This window comes from Microcaecilia unicolor, chromosome 5 (genome assembly GCF_901765095.1).
Source record: "Microcaecilia unicolor chromosome 5, aMicUni1.1, whole genome shotgun sequence".
Classification (NCBI taxonomy): Eukaryota; Metazoa; Chordata; class Amphibia; order Gymnophiona; family Siphonopidae; genus Microcaecilia; species Microcaecilia unicolor.
The window spans coordinates 248,534,135-248,551,025 of record NC_044035.1 but is presented as its reverse complement, the minus strand read 5'-3'; the positions used below and the strand labels follow the sequence as shown (position 1 = coordinate 248,551,025).

The 16,891-nt window shown below is 44.1% G+C and overlaps 1 protein-coding gene across 2 annotated transcripts in view; it reads left to right on the top strand.

Annotated features, from left to right (window-relative positions):
* Positions 1 to 16,891, top strand: part of POU2F1 (POU class 2 homeobox 1) — a 419,716-nt gene that overhangs the window by 195,114 nt on the left and 207,711 nt on the right. For both annotated transcript variants that reach the window (XM_030203955.1, XM_030203956.1), the window contains exons 7-8: positions 11,624 to 11,750; positions 12,382 to 12,476. In XM_030203955.1, the coding sequence (XP_030059815.1) occupies positions 11,624 to 11,750; positions 12,382 to 12,476 (222 nt within the window). The remainder of the gene's footprint in view (positions 1 to 11,623; positions 11,751 to 12,381; positions 12,477 to 16,891) is intronic.

Here is a 16,891-nt window from a genome sequence, read left to right as displayed (position 1 = left end):
CTGGCAGCATGTAGCAGTATTTCTCATCCTTTTGTGTATTGGGATTAACCAGCTGTCTTCACAGCGAGAGATTTTTTTTTTTGGGTGGGGGGGTAATTATGAAACAGAGTGAGAGGGAAATTTCCCCATTATCAATCTATTGAAATGTACTGTATTCTAATGAGATTAGGAATAGCAGTGACTATATAAAAATTATTTTTAAAAAGTTTGGGGTCACCAGGTCAGATTGGGAAGTCTTGCACTAAGGAAACTATATAGGTCTTTGTCGAAAAAGGACACGCTGAACCATCTACATATTTTAATTAAGAAAATCATCTGTAAGTAAGACTACAATCCCTTAATGCAGTAGGATAAAAACTTCAAAAGTCAGCCTGCCACTGTGTCGCAATAAAAAGGCAGAGAAACATTTGTATTCTCTGAGAATAAGCAGAATAGTGAAATCCTCAAAGATGGGTGGTGATGTCAAAGGAGTCTAAGTGGAAGCTTTTCTCCAGCAGTGAGGACAGAACTTTTGAGAGAGGTCAACCATGTATGCGTGCCTGTTCTGCCTTCCATAGTCGCATGGGACCACATTAAGCTTTGGTTTCTGTGGAGGACATTTGCAGGGCGGCAACCTGGTCGTCCTTGCATTCTTTTTCTAAGCACTACCGTTTGGACATTTTCAGTCGCTCGGTTGATTTCAGAGTGCGCGTGTTGTTGGCGGGGCTGTTAGGGACCCTCCCATAATTTCACTGCTTTGTTACTTCCCATCAGTCACATTCTGGGCCAGTCCGGAGGGACGCTAAGGAAGGGTAAATTAGGCCTTACCTGCTAATTTGCTTTCCTTTAGTCCCTCCGGACCGGCCCAGATCCCTCCCTTCAGATATCTGGGTTTTCAGAGGTTCGTTGTCGATTTCTTTTGGAGCTGTGTTGCTAGTTTATTTCTCTATTGAAAAAAAAAAAAGATTACGGAAAAACGATATGTTTTCAGGCACTCACCCTTTGTTGGCAATGTGCCGGTGGATGCTCAGGTTTTTTGGATGCACAGGTTAGGTACTTCTTTTCTTCTGCTTTGGTACTCTATTACTGGATCTTTCTCTGGCTGGCAAGGGCTCTTATTGGCTCACTAGAGTCACAGTTTTTTCTCAGTCTCCACCTGCTGGAAGGCGTGCACAACCCATCAGTCATTCTGGGCCAGTCTGGAGGGACTAAAGGAAAGCAAATTAGCAGGTAAGGCCTTATTTACCCTTGATTTTCCTCAATATTGAGCATTGATAGAAGCCACTAGAATCTGCCATCATGTGATTCTCATTCAAACAAAAGAGAGGATTTATCTTCATTGGCGCTGAGAGATTGCGATGCAAGATGACAAGAATGAGAACCTCATTATTGTGCCTAAGCACAATCACAGTTATCCTGTAATTACCTTGACCTGAGGACTGTTCATCCTCTGTAGCATCAGAGAGACACTCTGCATAACTCGAGGATATCTCCACTCCTACTGTGATGCCCACACTTTTTCGTCAATGGTAGCCTGAGTGGTGTAGAGTGCGTAACAGTGAATCGATTTTTCACTCTTTCAAAAAGTACAAAGACCAGGGGACACTCATTGAAATTACATGGAAGTACTTTTAAAACAAATAGGAGGAAATATTTTTTCACTTAAAGAATAGTTAAGCTCTGGAACTTATTGCTGGAGGATGTGGTAACAGAAGTTAGCATATCTGGGTTTAAAAAAGGTTTGAACAAGTTCATAGTCTCTGAATGAGATGGACATAAAGGGAAGCCACTGCTTGCCCTGGGATTGGTAGCATGGAATCTTGCTAGTATCTGGGTTTCATTCATATACTTGTGACCTGGAATGGCCACTGTAGGAAACAGGATACTGGGCTAGATGAACCATTGGTCTGACCCAGTATTGCTATTCTTATGTTCTTATGGAAATCATATTCTGACACTACTAATTAATATTCAGCCCGCAGTGGGCAGCATTATTTAAAATGCTGATCGTTATGGACAGAATTAGCCCCAGATATTCAGACATGTCCAGACATCAACATTGAATATCCGGGGTAAAACTCTTGCCCATTACTTGAAAGGAAAGAAAAAAAAAAAACAGGACACGGGTAGAAAGGTTGGTTATACATAAATAAGAGCAAGTGGCTTGGGATGAGGAAATATTGGACTGGTTTTACCAATCTTTGCATTCCTCTAAGTCTGAAGCTTCCTTGGGGCAAATTGATGTGTTTTTAGATACGCTTGTTTATCCTAGACTAAGTGCATCCCAGAGGGAACTTTTGGAGACTGATATCACCAAGAAGGAACTTCACCAGGCTCCTTAGCTCTTAAGGCCCCTGGCCCTGACAGTTTTACAGTTGAATATTATAAGTCCATTATTTCAGTCAGTAAGGCTTTTATGCACCCAGCTGACAGCTTGAATTTTTGGAACTGAGAAATTGTGCACTGCCTTTGCTTTTACTAGAGGTACTCAGTAGGGAATATTGCTTTAGAAACTTTGGCTCTTACCATACATTAGTCTCCAAATATCCAAGGTATATGAGTGTCTTTGCAATGCAAAGCATTGATTAAAAAAAAAGGGCTAAAACAGAATATGAAGAAAAACTTGCCGCAGAGACAAAAACTCATAGTAGCACCTTTTTCAGGCACATCAGAAGCAGAAAGCCTGTGAAGGAATCCATGGGACCATTAGATCATGAGGGAGGACAAGGCCATAGCAGAGAGATTGCATTAATTCTTTGCTTCAGTCTTTACGGAACAAGATGTACAAGATCTATCTGTACCAGAAATGGTTTTCAAGGTGAAGATATGGAGGAACTGAATGAAATTTCGGTGAGCCTGGAAGATTTACTGAGCCAAATCGACAAGTTGGAGTGGAGGAGTGGCCTAGTGGTTAGGGTGGTGGACTTTGGTCCTGGGGAACTGAGTTCGATTCCCACTTCAGGCACAGGCAGCTCCTTGTGACTCTGGGCAAGTCACTTAACCCTCCATTGCCCCACGTAAGCCGCATTGAGCCTGCCATGAGTGGGAAAGCGCGGGGTACAAATGTAACAAAAAAAGTTAGAATGATAAATCACCTGGACCAGATGGCATACACCCCAGAGTACTAAAAGAACATGAAATTGCTGATCTGCTGTTAGTGATCTTTAACTTGTTTTTAAACTCATCCGTAGTACCTGAAGATTGGAGAGTGGCCAATGTAATGCCGATTTTTAAAAAGGGTTCTAGGGGTGATCTGGGAAATTACCGACTAGGTTTAAAAAGATTTGGACAAGTTCCTGGAAGGAAAGTCTATAATCTGTTATTGAGATTGACATGGGGGAAGCCACTGCTTGCCCCAGGATTGGTAGCATGGATTGTTTCTGCTAACTGGGTTTCTGCTAGGTACTTGTGACCTGCGTTGGCCACTGTTGGAAGCAGGATACTGGGCTACATGGACCTTTGGTCTGACCCAGTATGGTTATTCTTATGAATTTAGGTTGTCTCTCTATGCAGATATTTTGATGGTTTACACTTCATAGCTTTGATACCAGCTTTATTGTCCCTTACAAAGCAATTTTCCATTTTGCCAGGTCTTTCCTTTAACAAGAATACACAGTTCTGACCTTACAGCATACCCTTATAAGTGGAAGCCTGCCTTCCTTAAATATCTGTGACTTGAAGAAACTTTGATGACAAATATTGGGCATCTCATATCTACACTGAAAAATCCGGTAGCATTCTGATTGACCCTCTGCTTTACTTGCTGGGTTTGATTGGAAACAATCATGGTATCAACCCCCAAGATTAATTAGGTTCTTAGTATGCTCCCTTTAGTAAAACCATCCTCCTTTTTTAAAGCGTTAGAGCATATAATGGTAAATCTTTTTTATGGAAAAACCAACCCCTACGTATTGCTACTTGGAAATGTACTTATTTATTAAGATTTATTTACCACCTTTTTGAACAAAATTCACCTAATTCGGTGTACAGCAAGAATAAGTTGAATATAGGCAACAGACAATTACAACAGTAAAAATATTCAAGTAATATAACATAGTATAGCATAGTATGTATGTTAAATTGTCAACGCAATATACAATAAAACACCTTGATAGTTTGGGGTGTAAGCAGATCTGGAACACATAGGTAAGATAGAGTAACAGAAGTTAGAAAATAAGGGGACTAATTTAAAAGAAAGCTATGTGAAGTCAGAAGGCTGCACAAATATAATCTCAGCTAGGGTAGGAATGGATAAGCAAGTCCTGCTGTATTATGTGCAGTGGATGTTAGTCCTTGTGAGTGTGCAACCAGCAAGTTAATTGTTTCTTCCATTAAAGGCTTGTGAGAAGTGCAAAACTTTTACCTGCTTCCTGAAGTAGAGATAATCTTGCATTGAGTGAAGCCTTTCGGGGAGTGCATTCCAGAGCGTGAGGGCTACTCCAAAGAAGGCTCACGTGCGGGTGTCACATTGTGTAATGTTCTTTGGAGAGGGTGTAGTTAGGAACAGTGGCGTAGCAAGGGGGGGCGGGAGGGGCGGTCCGCCCCGGATGTCAGCTCAGGGGGGGTGCTCCCTGCCAGCTTCCCCCCCCCCGTGGCGAATCGACCCCCCCCCGACCAGCTCCCGCACCCTACCTTTAAAAAGAATATCGGGAGGCGAGGCGAGGCGCAGCGCCTTGCGCCTGCCCTGCACGTAAAAGAAATGTGGACCGTCGGGTCTTCCCTCACTCTATCTGTCCCGCCCTCCGCTGACGCAACTTCCTATTTCCGCAAGGGCGGGACAGACAGAGCAAGAGAAGGCCCGACGGTCCACATTTCTTTTACATGCAGGGCAGGTGCGAGGCGCTGCGCCTTGCCTCCCGATATTCTTTTTAAAGGTAGGGTGCAGGAGCTGGTCGGGGGGGGGGGGGGGGTCATCGTGCTGCACCCGGGGGGGGGTGCAACGGTGAACCGCCCCGGGTGGCAGCCCCCCCCTGCTACGCCACTGGTTAGGAATACTCCTTGAGAGGACCTTAGTGACCTTGGAGAGAGGGAGATCCTGAAAAACTAAAACTGAGTGGAGTAAATTTTTCTGCTTTTTGCTAATTATGCCTCTTCAAGAGGTTATGGTTTCAAATTTTGCTGCATCAAGGCAAACCTGTCTGGCTTCAGGGGCCTTTACTAAGTGGTGGTAGGCACTAGCGCGTGTGCCTTACGTGCACCAAAATGCACTACTGTGAGGTCCGCTCACACACCCAGCGGTAGTTCAGGCATCTGCACATGCTTCTCTGGTGTTAGCATGTGGGCCCTTTCTGCTTACTAAATAGATGTTGGTAAGGGCTCGCATGCTAATGGCTACATGCTAATTTGGAAGTTAGCGCCTGGCCAGTAATATGGAAATAAGGCCATTTTACAGCCGCGCTAAAACCCTTCTAGCATAGCTTAGTAAAAGGGCCCCTTCGTATGCAAGAGACTTACTTCTCTGTTCCTGCTAAATCTTATATCTGGAATGTCTCCCTCTTCAAAAAGTAAAGCATGGCCAGTTGTTATGGCTAAAATGATGGTTTCTAGCTTCTTGGAGAAAATACTTAGAGGACTTGTACCTGAAAAACAAATCTTACTTTAGAATTACCACATTGTAATTAATACACACTTACTTGGACATGTTAGGGAAAATAAGCAAATCTGGTTCTTAGGCAAACTGCTTTATAATGTGCATTTTTAACACTTTTAAAATGTGTCAGCAGGAATATGACTTTGATATTCAATATTTTGCTTGGTTTCAGCTTTGGCAAGTTCTTAAGCAATGTAATCTAGATTTAATGGATGTGTTTGTCTGGCTGCTGGAGACTGCCACCCATAGAATATTTCTCTCCAAAATAACGTCTTACTGGGAAAAAGTAGTATTATCTAGGCATCCAGAAGATGTGGAAGATACCATCCTATATAATAATTCTCACCTCCAACGTTCTGAGTATGCCTGGGACCATGGGTTCCTCGGAGGTGGTCTGCTAGGCGCAGTAGATCAGGCTGACATCACCGTAGCCATTATGATGTCAACTTCAGAACCTTGGGAAAAAAAACATGCCTCACAGCTGATCCATGTCCAGAGGAGGGTAGCTGGACATGGGTGGCTGGAGGGGGGCAGGGGAGAGAGGAGGATCGTTGGACATGGGTGGCTGGAGGGGGGGCAGGGGAGAGAGGAGGGTCGCTGGAAATGGGTGGCTGCAGGGGGGCAGGGGAGAGAGGAGGTTGCTGGACATGGGTGGATGCAGGGGGGGCAGGGGGTCGCTGGACATGAGCCTGGCTGCTGACCTCCCGAACCTGCCGCGCACACCAACCGCCCTCAAATAACCCAACAGATGACGAGACTGCTGCCCCCTGAACCTTCGCCCTCGCGAACCGTCCTCAAAAAAAAAAAAAAAAAAAAAAAAAAAAAAACAGCTGACCAGACTGACGCCCTCCAGAACCTGCCGCCCTCCAAAAACAAACAAACAGCTGATGTATTCCAGCCATCACGAACAGCCCTCTCGAACCTGCCGCCCTCCAAAAAAAAAAAACCCAGCTGGCAAGACGGACGCCCTCTCGAACCTGCCTCACAAACCGCACAACAGAACCTGCAGCGCTGTCAGAACGCCCTCAGGAACCAACAATGACAGAACAGACAACTCATGCTGTCATGACACAGGCGCCTGACAGGCAGGACAAAAAAAAGAAAAAGTTTTAAATCTTACTCAGAAGCCAGAAACTGTTCTGTGTAAGTGTCCTACTGCCTATTATGTCATGCAAATGTATAATTATGGTACAGCCAGAGACCCCCCCCACTGGAATGGTGGTGGGCCCAGTCATAGAGCTCAGGCCATTACAGACCTTGGCTGAGTCAGAAATCTGATGGCTGACATAACTGGGAGCTTACTGGAAAAGTATGGCCTAGTTTGTAGCCCGGATTGAGGCCTAAAAGTTAGGTAAATAGATATGGAAACAAAATGGAGGATTTCAGCACAAAATGGAAGCCCGTATCTGTTACAAAGTGGAATTTTCTCTAATGTAAGTTAGAAAAACAAGTTGAGCAATGAGTGAGTCATGCCAGGTGCAGAGAAAATAGGGAACTAGCTGTCCAAGAGAGGAGGGAGACTTTCCTGTGAGCAGGATTGTGGTCAGCTGGTGTGAGAAAGGAAAGGCGTAGCAAGATAGAACTTACTCATTAGCATGAGCCAATCAGTGACAACCATGACATTAGCATAGATCCAATCAGGTATATCTACTGTCATATTACCCATATCCTGAGGGCACCTATAAAAATCCGGGTATTTCCTGGTTTAAGCTAGAGAGAAAAGGGTTGCCACTCTCTCTCCAAGGGAAACCAATGTGTCCAGCAGAATTGACAAATTACCTAATTGCTTTCCCTTGTAAAAACTCTAATTGGTAAGAGAAATTATAAAAGATTAGCAAATAATTAACACCTGTTTGCAGCTTATTAAATTCCTATAATTAATTGATTGTACGTGCCTATTGTCAATCACTGATTTGACTTATACCTTAGCAAATAAACTCCTCATTCCAAATGATGATTTGTGGGCTTCACTTAATGATGAAAGGCTGTAAGTATAAATGCTTTTGCTATATCAGGCTATCTTTCGCGGCATTGTATAACTTGTAACCTAAATCCAGTTTGTCATAAGGCTGGTATCTATTCCTTGCCAGTGCTGAGAGGCGGACTAATGCGGGTCCCTTAGACCTAACGTCTCTCTCAGTGGCAATTCCTCTTAGAACTTCACAACTCCCTGATTACCCCAGTACTAGTGCTATTTAGAGATGGAGTCAGATTAAGGTCACTCTAGCCTTCTTGGGGGGGCTCGGGACCCCTAAATTCCCAACATTGGTGACCCCGCGTTCGATTTAAACAAGCCACCAGAATTTTGAACGTAAGGGAGGGGGGGGGGGAGAATTCATGCAGAACAACCTTACATTGCCACTCACACAGCAGGAGGTGGGGCCAGGAACTTGGAAATGAAAGGGGGGGGGGACCCTGCACCTCGGACAGAAGGAGGGGGGTCATGCAGACACACACACACATACTCTGGCACACAGACACACTATCTCTCTCTTTCACACTCACATACACAGTCTTTAGAAAAAAATAAAAGGGAACTGAAAATCAAAACACAAGGGCAAGGGGGCCCTGCACCTCAGATGGAAGGAGGGGGTCATGGAAAGACACACACAAGCATATTCTGTCATGCAAAGGAACCTCACATTACCAATCACACAGGAGGGAGGGGGAGCACTCTGTCTCTCTGTCACACTCACACTCTCACACACACATACACTCTGTCTCACTGGCTATCCCTGTGCTCCTGCAAGGGCTTACTGGAAGGAGGAGGATATGGAGAGACAGAAACACACACATACTCTAGCACACACTATCTGTGGCTCACACACACACAACCACTCTTTCACTCTGTGTCTCAGTGTCACACACACACACGTTCTGTCCCTCACACATAACCAGTCTATCACTATATGTGTCTCAATGTCACATACACTTTCTCACACACACACACACACTCTTTGTTTGTCACACTCACACATACACTCTGTCTCACTGCCTGCCCCTGTGGTCCTGAAAAACATGGCAAGACAGTTGCTGCACATGGTGGTAAAACACGGCAACACATCATTTACAAAATAAATAATTATTCCATCTCATTAGAACACTTTTATAACAACTGTATGGTTACAAACAAACAAAAAAGACATTGCTAGCGCCCGTTTCCTTTAAAACAGAAACGGGCCTTTTTTACTAGTTTCAGATCAGTAGTGGGAGCTTGTTGGTCTTTGTCAACCTCAATGACACCATCTCTGTCACTGTGCTGTACTGGCACCAGTTAAAACAGGGAAATGCAGATCTAAAGAAAATAATCTGTGTAGGTCTTGTAATATGGCTATTGGCACACTATCTCATGTGATATGACTGTCCTAATCTTAAGTTATTTTGTTCTGATAGTTGGAGGAAAATTTCAGACATACTAGGTATCAATGTTGATCTCTCATTCAAGTTAGTTATTTGGATATCTTAGGCACCTACTGCTCCTATTCTGCTGATAAACACTTATTGGATTTTTTTGGTTATCGTCACCTTGAAGTTGATATTTAATTACAGGAAAGATAACAGTTTTGCATGTCAATCTGTGGTGGAACTGTATATGTTTATTTAGGAAATATGACTACATAATGGAAGTTAAATATACTGATTTTGCCTGACTATTTAAAACAAATGGGAAAAACTGGACTACTATACACTGTATAATGTATATCATGTTTTGCAATGGTTTATAATTTGTCACTCAGGCATACTTGTAGTTGGTATAAGTGTGCATGTTGACACTTGAAAAGTTTTGACCTCACATTTTTCAAAAAATGCAGGTATATGAGAACAGTAAATGTAAGAATTTAGTGGAATAGAATATTAACATACATATTCAAATTAGTAGGTTTTATTAAATGTTCAGTATTTGAAACTAATCTTGGAAATTTAACTGGGGAATGTATTTTCATCAATATTAAGAGACAATAATAGAATGTTTGATGTATATCTTGTTCTGATATTCTGCTTTTGCATGTGGAATGGGTATCAGGTTCATCAGACGTGGCCTTTCTGCTTCTAAGTTTAGATTATATAATACTGTACAAAGGTTCAGTGGAGGGCCAACAACCCAAATATAAAATGAATAACTGTACATGTAGAAAAGGGTTTTATAAAATTTCATGGCCACATATACACATAAATAATAAGCACATGGAAAGGAAGAGCCTGTTTTCGCGATTTGGGGGTAAACATTCCTGAGGGCATAGATTTGGGTAGATCAGAGGGGAAGTTGTGAGGTGCACACAAATAGAATACCTGCAGACATTTACATCTTTTTGGAGTAGGTGTAAATTTTTATGCATGGCTATTTGTGTACTACTGGAGTTAGTTCTCACTGCCTGTTTTATAAAGGCACCTATGTTGCCTTGATAAAATAGATGTCTCTTTGGATGTCTGAAAGGTAACCTGTTATAAAATTACTCCCCATTGGGAAAAGAGTCAGCGGCCAACACAGCATCAGGTATTGAGGAGCAGGAGCAGGTGTGAGGATCCTCTGATCCATGGGTTTGCATCCAGCTCCTTACTCTGTTTTAAGTCAGCATACTACGACCCCCAAGAAACTGCAAAAACTGCTGATCTTGGTAAGTGCTCATGCTCTGTCCTGTTATATTTCCTGCTTCTGCCATATTAAGATGTTTTGCTTGGCTCTGCACCCTCTACTCAGCTGATGTCCTGTCGTTCATAATTACTAATGCTACCCATTATGTACAAAGGGTTCCTCACCCCTGAATTGGAGAAATAAAAGATGGCTTTTGTAGTTCTGTGTTTCTGAAATATCTCTACCAACTTGGTTGTCTCTGAATTGTGAAGTTTTCTTCCTTATTTGCATTGATACTGTAAACAAATAGCTGATTATCTAAATAGCTGACTAGTTTTTTTTTAATTGACTACTCTTGAGTAATTGATTAAATGCCACCTATTTACAGCAGGGGATTACTGTATTTGTTTTAATTAGCTAATTGTATGAGCTATGGCATCCATAATGCTGTGTATAGCCAGAATGAGGACTCTTGCCTCCATGGAACCTTGCTCAGATTTCGACAGGCAGATGTGGAAAGCAGCACAACTGGTCCACAGTGAGCTTTCTGGGTCTCAGAACATCTGGGTAGATGGCATGCAAGAGACTGCTACTAACATAGGGCCATATGTGCAAACTGTTTTTCCTTAGTTATAAAATAGGACAAACCCCTTAGCACATCTGTTTAAATCAGTGATTCTCAGCTTCAGTCCTTGTGGACTCCAAGCGAAGCTGGTTTTAATGTGACCAAAATATGCAAATTAGCTTGGACCACATATATGCAAATCTGTTTCATGCACATTCATTGTGGTTATAATGAAAGCTGGACCTGTTCTGGAGACTTTAGGGACAGGAATTGAGAATCTTTGCACCTAACCCTTACCGTTCAGTGAATCCAGACTGCCCCAATTTGACTGCCCCTATCGGACCGACCGTTCACTTGTCTATTAGATTGTAAGCTCTTTGAGCAGGGACTGTCTCTCTTTGTTAAATTGTACAGCGCTGCGTAACCCTAGTAGCGCTCTAGAAATGTTAAGTAGTAGTAGTAGTAATCGCTGGTAAAGACATGCCCTTTTTCTCTAGCCCTTTAGGTACTCATTGGCTAATCAGTTCAATATATTAGGTAGGTTTAGCTGCTTATAAGGCTTTTTAAGATGCCCCCCCCCCCCCAGTAGTCAGGAACATATCTAGCCCGTTTTTAATTGTGACAGGTCTTTGTGATGATCTGCAATCTTAACTGTTGGTGGAAATTCTGCAGCATATCAGCGGTGAATATTTTTAATAGCATATAGTGCTGATGTCTTTGCACACATAATTTGCCTAGAGTTTGTGGTGGTATCTACTCAGCCTGGTAGAGAGTCAAAAATGAAGACCTCAAATACTGCTATTTGTGGAGGTACTGACCATGGATTTGGTCAGTTGGTTAAGGTGTTGCTACCTTGGTAGCAGATCAGCTAGTTTGGAAGATCGTGGTTGGTCAGCTTACTCTTATTTCTTTTCAGGACTTGCAGCAGCTTCAGCAGCTCCAGCAGCAGAATCTTAACCTGCAGCAGTTTGTGTTGGTGCATCCAACAACCAGCCTGCAGCCAGCGCAGTTTATCATCTCGCAGACACCACAGGGGCAACAGGGTGAGCAAGCAAGGCCAGATGGGCTTCTCTTCCAATTTTTTTTTTCAAGTTTTGCTTGAGGTACAAACTCAAGAGTATATTGAATGAAATATTCTGGGCAATTCCTAATGCCCCAGTGGGTGGTGCTCGGTACTTGTTGCCAAACACTTGAGCACAAATCTGCAGTTCTCTAGGGAGCTGTTCTAGAATATGCCTGCTACGTTGGGTAGTTGCTGAAGTAATTAGCATATTTGTGAAAAGAACTGAAAATAGTGAAGTAGGCAAATAACTGCTTTCTGGCAACTGAACCTAAATGAGTAAGAGGAAATTGAAAGACCTTCAGAAAATGATATTACAAACAGTGACATTGATTACTACTGACCATGCAGGAATTTGAATTTTTGAAGGGGTGGCTGCATTGCCGCTTTATCAATGACCCAGTTTGTTCTATTTTATTTGTAATCCTCCTTTGTGGACCACTTGATTCCCAGTTCAGGAGTACATTTTATAGTTTGTGTGAAGCTAAAAGCTGTGAAGATAATGCTGTATGCTTTTGAGAAATGGGGATTAGAAGGGGAAAGATGGTCGTGCAGTTCTTTTATGTTTCGGTAACTGAAAGGTTTTACAGGATGGTTTTACTCTTTGTTCTTAGGCCTCCTGCAAGCGCAGAATCTCTTAACGCAACTACCTCAGCAAAGCCAAGCCAACCTCCTGCAGTCTCAGCCAAGCATCACCCTCGCCTCACAGGTCAGCTTACTGTACTCTTTCTTCTGTGTTTTTGTTCAGTACACAATTTCTTCTGCTTTAGCCCTGTAACAGTGGAGTCAAATTTGCCTATCAGTGCTACATTGTGAATGTCTCTATTGCTCATGAATCGGCAGTTATGTTCATTTTGAACAAATCAAGTTAAACAGTGAGCATAATCAGACCTTTGTAGACTATTACTTTGATAAAAAAAAAAAAAAAATGAAAACACAGTGGAAACCAACAAGTTTTTATTTGTTCTGGAGGACATCCATTCTGGGAAGGCGCATGTTCCACAACTAACAGTTTATACCCTTGTTATAATTATTTTAAATGGTTTAATAGCCAAGCTCCTCTGCTTCTCAGATTGAGCCTATCTCTGGATGTTTGCCAATGATCGCTCATGGTACCAGATCCCAGCCCTGTTTCAGATTTAGCTGGAGGCTCGAAGTTTGAGAAAACTGTGAGGTCAAACAATATAAAAATGTATAACTTATTTTTTGAATTCAAAAAATCCTTGAAGTTACAACCCAACCATTTATGAATCTCCTGATTGTCTTTTGGTCTGCTAAATAATAAAATAAACCAGCTCAATTGTAAATTCTAATAACATAGGTCAAAATGAATTTCTAGAAAATTATGAAGGAAAGTTACTGTTAGATGGGCAAACCATAAACAAAGTCCTTTAATCCTGCAAAATACTTAGTAGGAACCAAGCACTAATCACAATAGCAACTAAATATCCTTGAAGGAAGTTAGAAAATGTCCAGAGATCCCCAAGAGGAATACAGAGAGAATCTACAAGGAGTAAGAAATGCGGATTAAATCAGTAAACTAGGGCTGCTTCCCTGAGAAATCATATAATGGAAAGTACCCACATCCAAAATTGAGTACAGCAAAATACAGTCTGTCTGGGTAGGGGCAGTAAACTGCACAGTGTTTTCTGATGTTGGAGACTATCGAAGGACTACCACACTAACGACTTCGAGGACTCAAAATATAAAATTTGCAGTGGTAGTTCTGCGTGCTTGAAACTAGTCGGTAGAGTCTATTTATTGGGCAGCTGTTTAGAGCCCTTGGAATCATCAAGATAGCATTCACCTTGGCAATGTTGAGCGCTGGAATTCCTGAAACATGGTCTGTGATGAATCTGGGAATATGGTGCATACAAAACTATGTTCTTCCTCAGAGTGATTGAAATGCCAGTGCTTACAATTTCATCCCCATCACCTCTTCTGGCTTCCACCCCGCCTCAGTGCCACACCTGTCCCTAGTAGTCCCCTTTATTACCCTTCTACTTCCTCTCTTTCTCACCAGCCAGTGTGTACAGTTTCTGTCTCTTTAAGCCCCCTTTCCCCCACATAGTCTTTCTTTCTTGCTGTCCCATGGCCAGTGTCAACCAATCAGTCAGTCTCTCTCCATCTAGTCCTTGGCATTGGTATCCCTGCTTCTCCTCATCTATTGAGGTTGCACTTCTATTTTCAGGTTCTGCAGGCTGATGCTGGTCCCAGAACTCCTTGCTTCTGGTGTCCATAGCAGCCTTTGATCACACCCCTCTGACCACTTTTACTTCTGGCCTGCACAGCTGCCTCTGATCTCACCCTTGTGCTGCTCTGCTGCTGCTTCTGGCCCCTGCACCTACTCATGCTGCTACTATCATCCCAGAAGCCACTGCTGATCCCACCTCTACAGAGATTGTGTATTCTGCTTGCGTGGATCTAGGACCCCCAGGAGTCTATGGACCACAGATTGGAACCACTACTGTAGACTTTTTCCTGGTGAAACTATAATTAAGGTGTCACATAGATATAATTTGGGGGCATGTATATTAAAGTGTGTTAGACACTTACCACAAGCTTTAACTCACAGTAACTGTTAGTGCAGGTCCATGCTACTAGTTACTGCTTAGTAAAAATCCCACTTTAAGTGCTTATTGCGAATTGGGGTGGGATCAAGGTGGGATTTGGGCAAAGATCGTATATGGCTAGCAGCGAGAACTATCACACAGTACGTTACTGCGCTGTAGCTGGAGCAACTATCTATAGCATGGCTGTATTTGACACCACCTCTAGAAGTGATGTTGAGTGCATCCATGGTACCAGCAGTCAGGTAGCGCTGCTGCGGCCCACAAAGGGGAAAAACACCACTCACATCTGAGAACCCCCTTCCAAACACTATCTCCCCATAAGATCCCCGCTCCATTTAGCACCTTCTTAAGATTAGGACCCCCCAACAGGAACACTGCCCCGATCAAAACCCCTCCCCCACCAAGAAAAGAGCAGCCCTCACAGTAGAAGCCCCCAAAGACTATAACCTGATCCTGTCCCCCACCCCACCCCACCTCCCTTTACACCCCTACTCCCTGCGGGTGTCCCTTCTAGTTTAGCGGACTAGGGCAGGAGTAGCTTCTTCTGCTCCTGCCCTGAAACTGCTGTGTTCAGCATGGCGGTTAGAACCCTAGCGGTGGTCTCGTAGTACTATCTTACTAGGAATCAACCTGCCATATAAGGGTAGCACTCGCTGTATCTGCTGAGGCATGGAATGCAGGCCTGTGTGGAAAGTGCAAATACTTTGTGGAAAGTGCAAATACTTTGCACAAACGCGCTTCTTTCCTTGTCATCAGGAACAGACAAATCCAGAGACTTTTGGGTTATGACATCTGTAATACCAAACTGAAAGTATGATCCTTGGTCAGTTAGTATTCTCTCTCTCCAGGAGGTGGTGGATGGGTTTCTCCTGCTTCTGTGTCTCCTGTTCCAGGTTCCCTGGTCCAGTTGAGCATGAGTGTGTCTAGGCCAGTAGAGGTGTCCGACTTGGGGTACACCTGATGTTGCCAGGTCCCTTTCCTTCTACTTCTTCCTCCTCCTCCTCCTCTTCCTCACAGAACATTGGGAAAAAATAATGCTGGAAGAGAGCAGATATCTGCTTATGTGGCATTCTGAAGGAGAGTGGGGTGTCTGCGTTCCTGCAGCTGACTGGATTCAGCCACCTGTGTTTGCATACTGGTAAGGCTGGCAAAATTGTTAGTGTGAACTTTAATTCTTCCTCTCCGTCGGGTTTGTGCTGTTCAGGTTAGGTCACCCTCAGCAGTAGAATATATCTTTCTGAGCAGCCTGTGTGGGAGTTTGGCTGTATTTTCAGGACAAATACTGTTGGGCCAGCACTGGAATGATTGACTTGCTTTTTTTACAGTACCTCTCCAGTTGGCGGCAGCCACTTTGGTCACAGGCTGCACAGATGGCCACCAGCCAGCTGGCATGGAGCCAACAAGCTCCAAGATCCCGAACATAGAGGAGCGCCCGCAGTTGCCACAAAATGAGCATGGTGGAGTCCAGTAGTACCCGACACCGACCTAATCGAATCGGTAATGTCGTCATCTTACTGACTGAAAAGGCACAATCTTATCTGGTAACCCCAGCCATGTTGTAAGAAGAGGCCGACCAGCCAGGAGGAACTGCCGTCCAGGTGTATACCTGAGTGATAATAATTGTCCGGAGCCAGGGAGAAGAGAGAGCCACTCGCAGTGAGGGAGAGATCCTCAGACTGCCGCGGACACCCTTGGCAATCCACGAGAGGAGGCTGACCAGCCAGAAGGTACGGCCTCCCAGGAGTATACTTGGCCCAGGTAACCTGGGTGATACCGGCGGCATCGGAGTCGGGGAGAGAAGAATCTGCGCCTCCCACAGCGAGGAACAGAAGACCCAAAATGAATCGGTGATACAAGCGCCGCAAGTTAAGTGCTGCAAACTCCAAAGCCGAACTCAGGAAAGAATTCCCGGCATCAGCTCCCAGGGAGCCGGAACACAGCAAAATGGAACTTCCAGCCACTTCCCATATTACTACTGCATCCCCAGCATCGGCTCCCGGGGAACTGGAACACTGCAAAGTGGAACACCCAGCTGCTCTCCACGCGACTACTGCATCTCTGGCATCAGCTCCTGGGGAACCGAAACACAGCAAAGTGGAACTCCAAGCCGCTCTCCATGCGACCACTGCATCCCCGGCATCAGCTCATGGGGAGCCGGAACACAGTAAAGTGGAACACCCAGCTGCTCTCCAAGTGACTACTGCATCTCTGGCATCAGCTGCCGGGGAACTGGAACACAGCAAAGTGGAACTCCCGACCGTTCTCCACTCAACTACTGTGGACAGACACTTCTCTCCACGCGACCACTGCAGGCGGACATTGCACCTTGAGAGTAACGGAACCAACTCGGAGGCGACTTAAGGGAGACCCGCACAGCTGAAGTGGAAACGCTTCAGCGAAACGAGAGAGTGGTTTGACTCACTGATGGTCCCGATCCCTAGATCCCAGAGATTCGGTCGAACAGACTAAACCCTGAGCAAGTGTCTTCCAGGACCCAAGAATAGATCCACGTGGCACTGCAGCACAGAACCCTCAACAGAAAGACATATCC